The following is a 16,239-nucleotide window of genomic DNA, read 5'->3' as shown; positions in this document are numbered from 1 at the left end:
TAGTGGGAGAGGAACAGGGAATCACAATCCCCCGTTTGCATAATTCATCTACAACAGTGTCAGCCCCCCCTCGAGCATCATTTTTCAAAGGATATTGTCTTTTGGCTTCATGCAAAGGACCTGGGATGCTCAGTGGCTGAATCTGTGCTAAACCACAATCATATTTATCTTTTGCCCATACATCAGGAAATTTGGAAATTATAAACTTCCACTCAGGGCGAGTTTCAGTTAGACTAGCAGGTTCAACCACTGCACATCTCTGCTCATGGTGGGGGCAACTCTGAGATAAGCGAATTGTTTCATTGCAGCCAAGCACTAGCTTATCTTGAGAAAGCAAAACATCAGCTTCGAGTTCTTTCAGAATGTCAACACCGATTAGAGTCCCTACCCAAAATTCAGTCCAATAGACTTTTTCAGAGTTAGAAATGGTTAGAGGGACAGGAACAGATTTATGATATATATTTGTGCCATTTAGGCCTTCTATGTACAAAGTTTCAGAAGTGATCTCAAGATCGAGATCTGTAATTGATACAGTCGCGCCCGTGTCAATCAAAATAAGGCATTGCCGCTCTTGTGTTTCTGTTTCAAGCAGACACTTATCAATTTTAGACTGAGAGTGAGGAGTGGGGCATTACACTGTTTCACAATAATACATTTAATTTATTCTTCAACAGTAAAAATAGTGATATTTATAATAACTGATTATATTAACTGCTTTCAAACTTTCTCATCTCACACCATTTAAAAACAAAAACTACTCTCATCAAAAAACTACTCTCATCTTACTTTCTTCTGTCCATTCAAACAACATACAAATAACCTTCTAATCTTTAATAAAACAGAACACAATGTCTTCTTCGACATTCTCTATATAATAAATACAACTTATGTTTAGCCTTCTGTTCATGCAGAGCTTTACATTTACAACGTTGACAGAAACATCATTTTTAGGACCTTCCTTTTTCTCATTTCTGTGATTTTTTTTTTGTTTACCACTTCGACAATGTCTAGCAATGTGGCCCTCTCTGTTACAATTTCTGCATCTGGCAACAGGCTTGGTACAATCTCTAGAGGTATGACCTCTCTCGTCACAATTATAGCAGGTTATGTTATTGAGGGGATTCATTTCCACTTCAACTGACACAGCAGATACTTTACCCACATTAACATCATCATCACACTCATTATCGGCTAGCTGGAATACAAAATGAAATGTTAAGAAGATTGCTAGAGACTGACCACCTCAGACCACATTCATCTTCATTGTGTTTTTTTTTCAATGAAAGTGAATGGTGACTGAGACTGAACGCTCTTTGGCCTTGATCACTGATAAAGTGTCTCAGTGTTCCCTGCTATCAAAATAGAACTGCATTTGTTTTCCTTTCAGGCAAGCTGAGAGCGCACACATACATTTTCTGCCCAGAAAATCTTCTAAAATTTCACACTCTCATTTTTCACAATATTTTCTGCTTTTTCACAAACAGCCTCGAAACCCTTACTCAAACTACACAGATCACAGCCGACTTCCTGCCCAATAATTTTTGCCACTCTATCACGCTGGGCAATCAAACTAGACCATCCGTCCATCATATTTGGAATTGCCTTTTCATGGTTTAATGGTATACCACCCAGTTTACAAATCCATGAATAGGCAAACACGGATAAATATTTGGCCCTATCAGCGTCTTTTTTGTTCTGCAGCCTAAATATAACAACACTTATCTTAAATACACCCTTGGTTTAAAATTCAATAACTTATTTGACTTCAGTTTAACGCAATACACTCAAAGCTTTATTGTTTGTCCAGATAATGTGATTTCCCAAATACAATTCAATCGCTTTAAAGTGATCACTCCTTTTATAATCAAATATTCTTACTCATCACTTTGATATAAAAGGAGTTATGATCTGACACATGTCCATTCAACAGCTGCTCCCTCTCAGAAAAGAACAGCCCAAGAATAAACATCGTCCAGTCCGCTAAGGGTTAACTTTTTGATTTCATGCACATTTCTTCGATTTGAGCTCGTCAGAGCAGAGCTGTTTACAGCGTGTGCCCTCCTCGTTTTGGTCAGAACTACTCAGAAAATTTTCTTTATCAGACATTTTTCTTGGTCACAGTTGAAAATCACTACCGAAAAGATTTTAGCAGCAAATATTTTACGTGGATAAATTAACTATAGCAGCAACAATACTGGATTTCTACCAATTTCACCACAAAGTATTCTTCACAAACATCCTGGTCACATATACTGATCCATACCAATTAGGGTCACAATTTATTTACTTACTTGGGACCGCTCCTGATGCATCCCTGGCAAAACAATCCCTATTGTATTTTATTTTATTTTATAACTAATATCTGAATCCCTAACTGCCTGATTCACTAAGCTCGGGGTACCCCATCAATTGGAAGAGACTGAGCAGGTTTACGGTGCCACTGGACCTCTCGTCCAGGGACGCACTCTGCCGGGGTGGTGCTTCACCCATGCCCACCTGGGCCCCCTCACAGAGCACGTTTCACTTGCGCTGTTTGCTGTTGCCCCTTAAACAGCTCTCTCAGCGACTTCTCTTCACACGCCTCCTCGGAGTGAAGCTCTCCCGCTCCCCTTCAAAATCTCTTCCAGTCAGACAGCCCTAACACTTAATAAAAGCTTCCTACCTTGTTTGCTGATTTGCCAGAAATGTCACCACGGAGTGATTGCCCGCCGCATCCTCCACCAAACTGTTAGGGGTATAACAGTTGTGACCCCGACCAGACATGGAGAAAGAAAACCAGGAGTCGAGAAATTCAATTAAAGAATCAAAATTTACTGAAGAATAGTTTGCAGTGAAATTGGTAGAGCCAGCGGCAAAGTCTCACGAGGAGATCGAAAGCTAACTCGTACCTTACACAAAATCTTACATCAATTATACCATTTGCAAGGAGTACATTCTATTATTTCACTCCTGATTGGCTAACAGAACATAAAGTCACAACATATAGATTGCTATGCCCTATCAACATTAATCAGCACAATTGTCGTCCTGGATCGAGATTTACATCTGAAGTGACCTCGCAGATGGTCTCAGGGTGTCTTCTAGTCTGCCTGCTGTTGATTCCTAGGTTCAAAACCTGGGTAGAAGGTCAAACGCACACACAAAACACTGACGAACAACAGTTCTTCTCTGGGCACAGGAGAGCCAGAGCACACATTATCAGGTCATTTAAGCCAAAACAAGAGAGATAAAATTTTCACTCCTCAGGCAGAGGAGCGGGTGAAAAATAACATACATTTCTTCCCTAAAGAAATAATAATAGAAAATCACACTTCTACTATTCAGGTAATATTGCATAGGATTTTAACCCATATAATTAATCATAGAAAAGTAACGATCAAACACAGAACATATGTTTAACATTCTCCCTGCCCCTCTCATCACAGCTAAGCTTATCCCCAAAGGACCTTCAGACTACGGGCAGGACAGAGAGAGAGACTCTGGAATGTTCCTTAAAAGACACTAGTTAACATTCCAACACACATAAGATTCAAAGTATATTTCAGTTATGCATAAGAAAATAGAATTGATTATGTGATCATGCATATAGTTAATTCATCACTTTATTAAAGAAGTTAAGCAACAGAATATAGATAGATATTGATATAAAAGGATATATATATATGTATTGATATATCTGAAGAGACAAGGGATTTTTGACCCTCACCCTTCATTGGTGATATACGTTTATGCAGTTGATGCATTCATCTAACGTGAACCACTTTATCTGAGCTTTAGGGCTCATACTCTGGGGTTATACGGTGCTCAGTGGTTGTTTAGCACTTATTCTCTGAACTCTCTGTATGAGAGAAGCTCATATTAGCACTCAAATATTTATAAAGCTTAGCCAAGAACAAAGAACACATTGAGTATATTGCTGCAGGCTCATAGCGGGTCAACTGATGCTGGTACCTTGGTACACTGATCAGAAGCCTACCATGGTGCTTGCCTACATGCATACAGTACAGTATGGTGTTGACAGGGTACTCCAAGGTACTTAAAAAAACATGTTATTACCATGGTACATATCAAAAGATGTTTAAAATATATACTTCTTTTTATCACTTGACAATACTTGTCTGAATGTAAATCTTACTTGTGTACTTGTTGCACAGCTAAAGTGCAACACATTTTACTTCCATAAATAACACATTTCCAGAGGTGTTGTTGTAACAAAGCACATATATTTATTACTGTACATAACAACACTGCAAAAAATAACACCGTGGCAGTGATAGAATACCAGAGTTTTTGAGTATGATGTTATCAAGCAGAATGTGGCTTGTTTATGAGGTGAAGGAGGATTTGCATTTTACATGCTCCACGAATGCCCACAGACTCTCCCTCTTCGACTGTTATATAAATAATATTCCAAGATTTCTAAAGCAATATGATCACTTAGTGTGATGAAAGCCCTCATAAACGACATCATAAAGACTGCATTATGATATCATAGATCCAGCATTATGACATCAAAAAGAAATTACAACATTTATTTATTTTAACATTTACTTATTACAGCATCATTCTAGAACATTTAACCTCCTGAGCTTTGTTGGAAATGGAAGTTTGTTTAATTAATTTGTGTTCCATCATGCTTTTCAGGGGACTTGGTGCATGCAAATTTGGAAATTAAGTGTTATTTTATGTATTTTGAGCAAGATGAGAAAAGGGAAGGACTTAATAATGTTTGTTGTTATTTTGGGATTTTTAACCAATTCTGTTACAATGGGTTACCGTTGTGGTGAATAGGATGGGTGCACAAACAACATGCTGTATGTTGCTTTACTCAAGGATTGTTTGCTACTTAGCATTTAGCATGCTAATATATGCTATAGATAGCTAAAGTATTGGTATCTAACAGTGTTTGGTAGAAATTTGTGCTGTCAAAGGAAACACGTTAACGCATGTGATTAATTAAAAAACACGTTGAAACGTGTATATACACCTGAATGGCGCACTTTGATAGTTTTAACTTTTTGTGTTATAAACAGGTGAGATTCAGTACACCCTGATTCTTAATTGTTCTAGGAAGACAATAAGTCAAAGAATTCAAAAAATCCTGAAGCTCTGGAGACATTAAAAGACACTTACGTGCTCAAGCTGAAGCCCCCAAACAGCAGGCTGCAAGCCCGGGAACCAATTTGGCGGTGAGGTGAAGGAAATTTGCCGAGAATTGATGAACGTGTCGGCAATGCTGACAAAGATTGTTGCTGACTTGGAGGAGCTTGCTGTTGTATGTCGATTGATAACTGCCATGGTAAGGAAATTCACTGAGATGGTTATAAGAGTGGGTTGTCGAGAAACGGATTGATTACCTGGAGTCATCGGAGAAGGAATTAGCTGCTAATCTGCTAGTGACCAAGGCGAATTTGGAGGGCATCTGGTAGAAGCTGGAAGATTTGGCGAACCATAACCGGCGGAATAACATCTGAATTCTTGGAATTCCTGAGGGAGCAGAGGGTCAGAATATGGTGGAATTCCTGGATGGGCTTTTTTTGTGTCCGCTCGACATAACGGGCCATAAGCTGGAAATCGAACGAGCTCACAGAGTTCCGGCTCGGCGATCCGCTGAGGGAGACTTCTAGCCAAATATCTGAGATCATCCAATAAAGATCTTGTGTTACGCAAGGTGAGGAGTAAAGGAAGGCTTTCTTGGAAAAACCACAGCATTTTCTTGTTCCCAGACTTTGTGAATTCGACAAGAGAGAAACGTGATCGATTCAAGGTCGCTTTTGTTCCCTGCCAAATTGAGAATAGATACTAAGGATTGCCACAAAATGTTTACATGTCCCCAACAATCGATGTCCTTCATAAAGTCAATGGACTGAGTAAGTTATTTTGTGGTACTCAGGTTGCAACCAAGTGAGCCTGACTCACTGAATATTCACTTATATGTCAGAGGAAACTGGGCATGTTTTTTGTTTCTTATTGTGCTGGTTCTGCTTAGCGGCTAGAGTTTTCTTTGTGGAATAACACTCCTTCGGGACAGTGTTGTGGATGAATCTGCACATTCTTTGTGTGTATGCCTCCTATTGGTAGTATGGAGTATTTCTTGCAGGACATTGGAGTGATTGGGTCATTTGTTGCACTCATGTTGCAGTCGAATGGGCCGGTTCACTGAATATTCATTTGCTTTTCGAGCAATGTGCTGGTGGGCTTCATTACATTTATCTATGATTGGGAAGGTTAATGTTATTAAAATGAATTATATTCCAAAATTGAACTACCTGCTACAATCTCTCCCTGTAGATTTCTCTTTTATTTCAAGCAATTTGATGGCATAGCGAAGTCCTTCATCTGGAATGGTAAACATCCCAGATTATATTTCAATAAGTTACATAGGCCGATTGACACATTTGGGCTAGGCCTACCCAAGATTTTGTTTTATTATTATGCATTCGGTCTCAGACATTTGGCTCATGGTCTCTTCCACCTGAGAGAGCTCCCTCCCTGGTGTTGTATTGAACAGGAAGTTATTGCCTCTATTTCACCATTGCAAAGCCTTTCTATAAAACTAATCAAAGAGGTTACACCCCATTAGCTCGCATTTGGACTCAGTATGGACTAGGGATGTCCCGATCCGATACCTAGATCGGTATCGGCTGCGATATTGACATTTTTAGACGGATCGGGTATCGGTCTGACGAGCTCGACCCAAATCCGATACTCTGTGTTAGTCATGTTCGTTACTGTCAAGCTTAAAAAATGACATAAAAGAACTGTTAAAACACCATTAAAGCAGTTCATATGACTCGTGCATTTTATTCAAAGCCACTTGAAGACACGCGATAGCTCTGTGAATTGCAATAGGCTGTGTTTAATAAGTAAACACATAAATGCACATGCAGCTTCAGCCCGTTAGTGAATGGTGCTTCGGTTTACACACACATGCGCGGCTATTTATAGCCTTCACACGTGCACAATATTTGAGCACTACAAACGAACATCTCAGATGTAGATGCTCAGCAGTTCGGTTCACTTATAATATGGACTTAGAACGGCACTTGAGGTGCATTTAACCAGAATATAAATAAGAAGCGAATTAAACTGTGAATAAAAAGGGTGAGGGTTTAAAAATTAAAGCTGTCATGGAGAGACTCACAGCAGAGATATGAACTCTGCAGGTTTTATTGAGCAGAGGATTGAAACAGTGATGTAAACATTGTGAGTAAATCCAGTTAAGCAGAGTGGCAAACAGCAGGTAAGTAATATCCAGACAGTGTATAGACACGATGAAAGAGATAACTTACAACAATCTTATGATACTTGCAGGCAATAATGAAGACACATGTTTGACATAGTATTTCTGAGACTCCAGAACTTTCTACTATCGATGAGAACAGGCACAGAGTGTGTGAGAGAGAGAGAGAGAGAGAGAGAGAGAGAGAGAGAGAGAGAGAGAGAGAGCAATAAAACAATAAAACAATAAAACAACACTGGTATCGGATCGGGAGCGGTATCGGCCAATACTGAGATTTCCGTTATCGGAATCGGATCGGAAGTGGAAAAAGTGGTATCGGGACATCCCTAGTATGGACCAAAGTGTCCAGAGTGTTTTATTCGGACATTTATTTAAATGTTGCCTCAAGAATATGGATGAACCCAAAATTATATATTAATAAGTCCCCTTTTTACTAGTCAGAATGGATTATGAAGGAGGTTAATACTCTCGGTGACCTTTATGAGAGTGGAGTGTTGATATCCATTGAAAATTTGGTTCATCATTTTGGGATCCTCAGATCTCAGTTCTTTATGTATTTACAGCTGCGCCATCTGTTCTGTACTATTTTTGGAAGTAGCATACACCCCCTTAAAGTGGCAGATACTTTGGGAGAGGTGATTACTGCTTTTGGAAAAGGCCATGAGGCATCAGTGTATTACTCCATGCTAACTCAGAGTCTGGGGGACAGAGCTTTAACTTCTATCAAGAGATTATGGGAGAAAGATTTAAACTTTTGGTATTGGTATTAGAGGAGGGAGTGTGGCTAGGATTCTAAATAATGTCAAGTCTTTATCTAGAGATGCAAGAGCGTGCCTTATGCAATTCAAGATTTTACATAGATTCTGTTGGACCCCCTCTAGATAGGCTTGGCCTTAAAGACACACCCACCTGCTGGCAATGCCAATCAGAAGATGGAGACACAACCCATGTTTTTGGGGGTGTGTTAAGATCCAAGCAATTTGTTTGAAGGTTCAGAGTTTTGTGTGAGACAGGTTGGGCACTCAAGTTTAGTTTTGCACCAGACTCTTTATTTTAGGTGATGGACGGTCATCAAAATTGGGGTTAAACACATAAGAAATTGGGTTCTGACCAGTGTTATTACAGGCAGACATATTGATTTAAGGGTATAAAATTCATTTCGGGAGTGGTGTGTGTGGAGATGGGGAGGGTGGCAGCTTTTGAGGAGGTGTCATGTAGAAGGCTGGGGATCTGGGATTCAGTTGATGGGAAATGGGGCTGTTATTTGGCATTTTTGGGGGACTTTCGGGGAGGGGCTGTGGAGAGAGAGTTGTTTTTTGTGTGTACTTATGTGTGACCACGGGGATGTTTGTTGTGGGTCGGGTGGGGTTGGTGATTGGGGAGGGGTAGTAGAGGGAGTTAAATGTTTATTCAATGTATATATGATTTGTTTTTCTTTGTCAACTATATGAATCAATAAAAAATGTTAATTGGAAAAAATAATGCATAAACCAGCTTATACACTTATTTGAGCAGGGTGGAACTATTGCAATGTGTTTACCTGGAGTCATTACACTGACGCACACACCACAAACACACACACAACAGACGTGTCAGTGATGAACATCTGTGAACAAATGATGGGGAAAGGACCTCTTAACTCTATGTGTTGTAAAAATCAAGTACTTTGCAGTCTCTGTAAGGTGCAGTTTACTTACCACAAAAGCTCTAAACTATCATGAAATTGCAGAAAGATATGTTGTTTGCAAGCTTATTTCATGTTGAGTTCAAAGTTCTGCTTGACTCTGGTGTTGATGCCCTGACGCAAATCGTGAATGCAGCTTCACAATTGTTGTAGCAAAGTAGATCTGTGGAGGATGAGAGTTTATAGATTTAATATGCATTGCAATGAATTTAAAACTTAAGGTTAGTCTTTCAGTTAGTCCTCCTACTTAGACTTTGCGAAACAATTTGTTACTTGAATTGGTGCCATTTTAGTGCATTTCTAATTTTATACTGTGGAAGGCTTTGTTTGGAAAATGTTAATAAAGCAATATTGTTATAAATTTTTTGTTTTCTTATTTAGAAGTAAATAAGTGCATTTTGATGGGAAAAGAAGTATATATAGAGTCAAATCAGCACTTTCAAAATCTGCCATTAATGGTCTGCACTTATATAGCGCCTTTTTAACATTAGCGGTATTCAAAGCACTTTACACTGACTCATTCACAGCAGAGCAGCAGAGTTGCCATTCAAGGCACTAGCCTGCCATTGGGAGCAACTTGGGGTTCAGTGTCTTGCCCAAGGACACTTCGGCATGTGGAGTCGTGTGGGCCGGTAATCGTGGACCAACCCGCTCTTCCACCTGAGGCACAGCCGACCAAATCGCAATGAACTATGAAAAATTATACAATTAAGCATGATTTAAAAAAAAATGTATCGACTGACAGCACTAGTAGGAATGTAATCAGTTAATTATTGATCGTTTTTTATTTAATTTTCAACAGGAGTAATTGGGATGTATTAATGTAAATCGAAAGTAAGCTATGCAGTTTTGAAAGTTGTAGAAGTTGAGGTTATGGTCACTAAATCTTTGCATCTTTGGAATAACATGAACCAATATGCACAAAAAGTCAGTGAGGAATATATTTTAAGGAAGTAAATAACCATGTTGAAATTAAAGTCAACTTGATTCCATGTTGAGTTTAATGTCTTCGTATAACATGTTCTTCAAAGCATGTGGTAATTGTTTTTTTGTTTTTTTTTTATCTTGCAGAGGAAGAGTTACGGAAACTGCGAGAAGAAACCAATGTGGAGACCCTTAAGCAAGAGCTGGAGAGAGAACGCAGCAGAAGACTTGATCTGGAGCAGAAGATGAATGAAGTGCTGAAGACCAGGTGAGCCATCTACTCAAATACACGCCAAAATAAACAAGCATTGAAAGAGTACACCGAGAATCTCAAACTATGTACTGTGTAGTTTTTTGGGGTGTTCTATGGGGTTGCTAGGTTGTTATTAGTGGTTGCTTGGTGGACATATACTGACCCAATTAAAAAGCTCAGTTGACCGTCCCATAGTATTTAAAATGTTTAGGAAGATAACATACTTCTAAAGTATTTTTACATTAAAAAAGTTTTACTCTTCAACTTTAAAGTTGAGGAAGATTTATAGCATTCTTGACTTGAGAGCAATCTTCTAGTTTCTTGCTGTAAGTTGATGTGTGTTGGCAGAGTTCAGTGACCCTGTGCTGCTCTCTGTGTGGCTGTGACAGCAGGGCTGACTGCAGTGGGCTGCTCATGCCACACACTGAGCTTTATAAATAGCTTCTACAGCTCCTCACCAAATGACCTGTCAGCAGAATGTGAATGAGTAGATGTACAAAGTGTTCTTTCCACTGAGCGAACAATGCCACGTCTGATTGATTCAGAATTGACTGACAACATATGTTAGTGTGAAACAAATGTATGCTGAGGGATTGTTCTGATAATAATTCTGCAAATCCATGTAGACGATCAGAATGAAGAGGCCATTCAGTAAAACAGTTATAGAATAATGTTATTATTCCTACAATTTAGCAAAATAATTTTTATGTGGCATTTTTGAACGCATCGTGGCAGTTTCCTGGTGAAATGAACACTAGAGAGTTAGTAGTGCTAAAACAACAATTACTTTTATTTACTTTCACAGAAATCTCGAGTAAAAAGGCATATTATAAAAGGCATATGTGGCAACGGGGGCGTGGTCAAGTGCCCGTCCGGAGAGAGAGAAGTTGTAAGGCCACTTACACTTGAGCTAAATTATGATTAACACCTGTCTCTAATTACAGTGAGCGCGGGGAGAGCGGCATAAAAAGAGCACATCGCCAGCAGAGGGGGGGAGAGATTCGGGGTCTGGAAGCCTTTTGTGAAGCTAAAGTTTATTGTGAAGCTGGCGTGTTGTGGCGCCCCTGTAAAAGCCAATAAAAGCTCACGTACCTGAGTTGAAGGAACCTGTTTCGCTGTGTCCTCCTTGAAGTCTCTACAGCATATTATTTTTATATAAATTGGTATTACATTTCGCTCTGTTCCTCACACAATTTTGACATCCAAACTCTTTCACTTTAACGCGTGACTTGTAAGGCGATACCATTTAACCTTTGCATTACATAACAAACTACATTTACTGTACAAGCTTTTTTGAGCATGATCTAATTGCACGGTAGCTCAGCGAACTTGCTATGCTTAGGACTGGGAGTTGAAAGTGTCACATAAGCACCACAAAATGACTCGGTTGCTTCAGCAATTGCATTTTTTATCTCGCATTTGCTTTTATGACACTGTTGGTTAGGATGAGGTTTAAGGTAGTGAGGTAGGTTTTGTTGATTTTAAACTTGGTAGGCCATTAACCTTAACCTCATCTGTTAGGAGAAAAACTAAACTCTCTTGTGGTGCCACACAGGTGACATTTCACCTCTGAACTACAAATATAATGTAGTGTTTGTTTTCTGGTGCAGGTGTGAAGATTCTCCACCTCAACCTCCACGCAAGCAGCAACCACCTGCAGCTAACGGCACAGGTAAAACAACACACAATATGTGACATTAGAAACAGCAAACAGACTGCGGGTTTATAATTAAGTCTAGGGGCCAGACTTTTGAAGCTGATGCAGCATGTCTGATTTACTTCTTAGGGCTGGAGCTGTGTGGGTCGGAAAACTGTAATTCGAGGAGATAGACAGTATTATTTAAAGTAATATATAAAGTGTGAAAATATGGTAGCACCTACTCCTTCATGTTGAAAGCAATCCCAAAATGCATTATGACAAGCTCAGTGAAAAAAATCTATTTAAGATGGTGGTTGAGTGTATTAAAAATTTACACTGTTACACAATGTGTGTGCTCTATATATTTTTATGCTGATTAGATTGATGCGTTGTTAGCTTGGCAACTTGCTAACGTCAAACTCTATAGCCGTATTTCCTCTATTGGGCCAAATGAGAGTGTTCTAGTGCATGCCTCTGGGATTCCTTAGGGCCAATGGCCAAACACCTTTGGCCCGCTGATTACAATTGGGTCAAAGAAGGCCAGCTGGGTATTAAGGCAAGGTCAATGTCAAAGGGGGAGTTTCGCTTAATCTGGTCAGAGAGTCTGCACCAAGATACTAATTTCTAAATTTTTCATGTCTAGCTATCAGCATACCTCAACAGATCAATGGACAATGGAGAATTGTCAGTACTGTTCAGTTGACAAAATCAGGGCTCTTCCGAATATTTGGGCAAATTAAAAGCGACGCCATCTGCCGACATGAAGACGTAATTTCAGTATATTGTCACCAGACTTTCCAAGTTGTGTATCTGCCGCACAACAGTACAGGTTCGGAAAGAATAAAATTTGGGGGCACAGTACAAATCTGTTTTAATATTGATGGCTAGCTAGTCTCCAGAGTCTAATACCTCATCTTGAGCCTCCCTCTAGCTTGTGAAATGGGCATGTAATGTTGGCACTAGGGCGGCATATTAAGAGCGGGCTTTAGGGCAATGCTGGAGAGCTATTGGCCCGATAGTTGGGAATGCAAATCAATTTTGGTCTCACGGCTTGAGGTCAGAGGCTGTTGGCCCTGGCTGACCAATTGATAGCCCTGGCTGGCACTAGCCCAATGGTGGAAAAGTGGCTAATGAGGAGCAGTGTTTTTGTGGTGTGTGGACTTGCTACCTATGTAAAGCATTATAAGGTTCCGTCTCTGATAAGGCACAATATACTTCTAACGAAATCGAAGAAAGAAAGGGTGTGACATTATTTCAAATAAAATCTGGATGAAAAGGTGGGTTTTCTTTTAGTTTGTTGCAGTGGTTCAAAATGGTTTGCCAGAGCGAACTTTCAAGAAAACTTCTTGTCTGTTAAACACTTTCTTACTGCCATTGGTCCATGTCATTCCGACCCTGAGGCTCCAGCTACTTTGATAATCTTTTTTCGGTTGATTTCTTCTCTCACTTGAGATCAGCCATCATGAACACACTGGAATGCAGAGTTGCCGAGATGGTGCAAACTTACTTAAATCTGTACCATCATTCACACAGACATTTTTCAAGACCACGTAATGTGATTGTTTTAAAACAATTTTAAGTCTACAAAAGTCTATAAAATACAATAATAGATAGTAACTGGTACATATTATGGTCACGTAAAGTGTGTTAATGTTAGAATTAGCACCATGAATGCAGAATGTAAACATAACAAATTACAAATGATCTACTGCATATACTGTATATTATTTTTAATCATCATCAAGTGGTTAAAACAGCTTCTTTTACTGATCTCATGTGAATTCTATTCATTATATGAGGCAATTAATAATACATTTTAATGTCACATTAGTTAATGGTTTACGTGTACACGTGTCTCATGTTGAAATGCTCATATAAACACCCCAGCAGTGTGGGTGGTCTCCAAAAGCTCACAAACTGTTGCTCAGCACTTTTGACCTTCTTTTTAGCTCTGAGCGAAGAACAAAGAACTTTGCTGCAAGTGTATCAGAGCCTTTATGATGCTGTCTTAGTAACCAGTAGACAACAAGGCAGCACACTAGGTATTGGAACATAGCCATAGTGTCTGAAATCCTTTCTTTGAAATGCTACTGAAAAGTGGCATAGAATCAATGCTACTGAACCAAATATTTGCAATGGTACTGCATTATTTTGAAATCCACCTTTACTATTTGATAAGTTCAGAAAGTTAATGTGGCTTTAAACCCATATTAAGGTTTCTTCAGGCTGGTTAGTGATTGGGAACTCTCTGCTTCAGGAAGCTTTCAGCTGTTATTTAAGTCACTTGTCTAAATTTGTTGACCATCTAGTCCAGGCCAAACTCTTTTGTGTGCTGTAGGAAATGAGAATGTGCAACATAAATGTGCCTCTGTCTCTCGCTCTCTCAGTTTTGGGTTGATTATGAAATTGCTTATATGGTGATTTTGGTCATACTGCATACCACACATTGTCTTCTTGCCTTATTATTATAGAAGAATTACTAATAAATATTGTATCCCTTGAGGCTAAAGGGATCCTGCTTTGTGTTCCCTGAGCTTTCTGATGTTTATTATCCCTGATCTAATTCCTCTTTATACAGAAAAACAGCAGAAGGAGACAGTATGTTCACGGCTTCAGAGCTGGCTGTACGACCGATTTGGGGAATATATTGAAGACTTCCGATTCCAACCCGAAGAGAACACAGTCGAGGCAGAGGAGCCGCTAAGTGCTAAAAGGTCAGTGCAGAAATATCTCCGGCAAACTCATAGGCTCTGTTCACATAGTGTTTTTGTATCCATCTGTGCTGTTTTTCATTATTTTTCTATATAAATGTGACAGATGAATGTCTCTGAACATTGCGGCTCTTCTAAATGTTTTTTGCGCATGAGCCATTTCAACACGAATATGTTTCTGTTTAAAGAAACATGAATTGCATTATATTTATGCCTCTCATCCACACTGGAATGCTGTTTTCTTCCACCAAAAAACATTCTCCTTTACCATATACTGTGGAAAATGATGACGTTAGGAAATTTAAAACGGATTAGTATGGATGTGGCCTAAGGCATCATGTCAAGAACTTGAACTTTTCTCGAGACACCTGCGTTCTCTTCCATTCGTTGCGCTGCGTCTTGCGTATTTTAAAATGTAAGAACGCGTTCTGAACAGGCCTTTACGCATTTTGGGTGCAGTTGTGGTTATTTTACTTTACATGGCATTTTTTAAATACATGCAGGTTTGGAAGAAGCATTCAAAATGGAATGATACCGGAATGTTATCAGATGTAGGCCTAATAGTGATCTTCATTCTTGTGAAACAATGTTTGGATAACATTTCCCAGAGTTCTTCCTCTTTCCAGATCTAAAGTATTGAAAACGTCTGCTCCCCTGTGGTCAAGAGACTAGGACTTGAACATCCTTGCACACTAAATTTTCCAAATTCACTAATCATCCAGAAAAGTAGTCGACCAGTTGGTGGGTCAGTGTTTGTCAGTTGGTATCTGTGAAAGTTACTTATTCAGTATTTTTTTGTTTTGTTTTCCAGTAAACATATTGAAACATCCTTAATGCTAGCTAGAATTACTTGAGAATCAAGTTATGTTTTCAGAGAAATCTGACAAAATTTGGTGAGTTTTATGCTTCTGGCAAGAAAAAGCTATTTGCCAATGGGATAAGAAAAATAAACTTGATTTCCCTCTGAATTGATTGTTGTCTTACCCGATTAGCGAATATTCTTGTTTTAAACATAAACCTTGATAAGTTTTATTAGTTTGCTCTGAAAACAAGACAAGATGTTTAAATATCTGGAAATTAAAGCTTGCTAACTGGTAAGAAAAATACATTTAAATGAAGATATGTTCTCTGACAACAAGTCGTACCTTATTCAATTTTGCAAAGGAAATGTAACTTGTTTTAAGGATGTCAAGCTGTTTTTATTGGAAACAAGGCAAGCTCTTGAGGATTGGTGGTTTGTGGTGGAATTCACACCTGCTAAGCAGGAGATCAGCCTAAAGTCCAGTCAATATATGTAACTTCCTCAGTTATACATATGAGGCTGTAATGTCCATATCTCCTGAAATTCCCCTCAGGGATCAATGAAGTTCATCTATCTGTCTCTGAAGGGAGTTATCGAGTATGTGCTACCCACAGCTGTCTGCTTTCATTGATATAAAAGGTCCAAGTGTCACTTTGCTGTAAAATGTACAAGACAAGCTGTTTGGTGGAAGAAAGTTGCCATTAGTGGCATTTGCTAAGGCAAGCATCACTATTGGTATTAAACTTCATTGTGTAACTCATCATGCAACATTTGTGATATGGAGGAGAGGTGTGCAATTCTTTGTGTTTATTTATTTCTAAGTGATCAGACTTACATTTTTACCTAATCTAAAAACAAGCATCGCCCTGGCAACCACCCACAACACACAAGAGTGTACACAGCCAACCTCCACTAATATTTCCTTCCAAAAATGTACAAATCTAGTCGTACTGATATGTTTTTTTTTTTTTGGATGAATCTAA

The 16,239-nt window shown here is 39.0% G+C and overlaps 1 protein-coding gene across 4 annotated transcripts in view; it reads left to right on the top strand.

Annotated features, from left to right (window-relative positions):
* LOC127637785 (GRAM domain-containing protein 4-like) overlaps positions 1 to 16,239 on the top strand; it is a 108,353-nt gene that overhangs the window by 69,482 nt on the left and 22,632 nt on the right. For all 4 annotated transcript variants that reach the window (XM_052119057.1, XM_052119056.1, XM_052119058.1 and 1 more), the window contains 3 exons: positions 9,999 to 10,119; positions 11,715 to 11,776; positions 14,322 to 14,457. In XM_052119057.1, coding sequence (XP_051975017.1) covers positions 9,999 to 10,119; positions 11,715 to 11,776; positions 14,322 to 14,457 — 319 coding nt within the window. The remainder of the gene's footprint in view (positions 1 to 9,998; positions 10,120 to 11,714; positions 11,777 to 14,321; positions 14,458 to 16,239) is intronic.

This window comes from Xyrauchen texanus, chromosome 45 (genome assembly GCF_025860055.1).
Source record: "Xyrauchen texanus isolate HMW12.3.18 chromosome 45, RBS_HiC_50CHRs, whole genome shotgun sequence".
NCBI classification, from domain to species: domain Eukaryota; kingdom Metazoa; phylum Chordata; class Actinopteri; order Cypriniformes; family Catostomidae; genus Xyrauchen; species Xyrauchen texanus.
The sequence above is the reverse complement of the archived record's forward strand: the minus strand, read 5'-3'. Positions and strand labels throughout refer to the sequence as shown.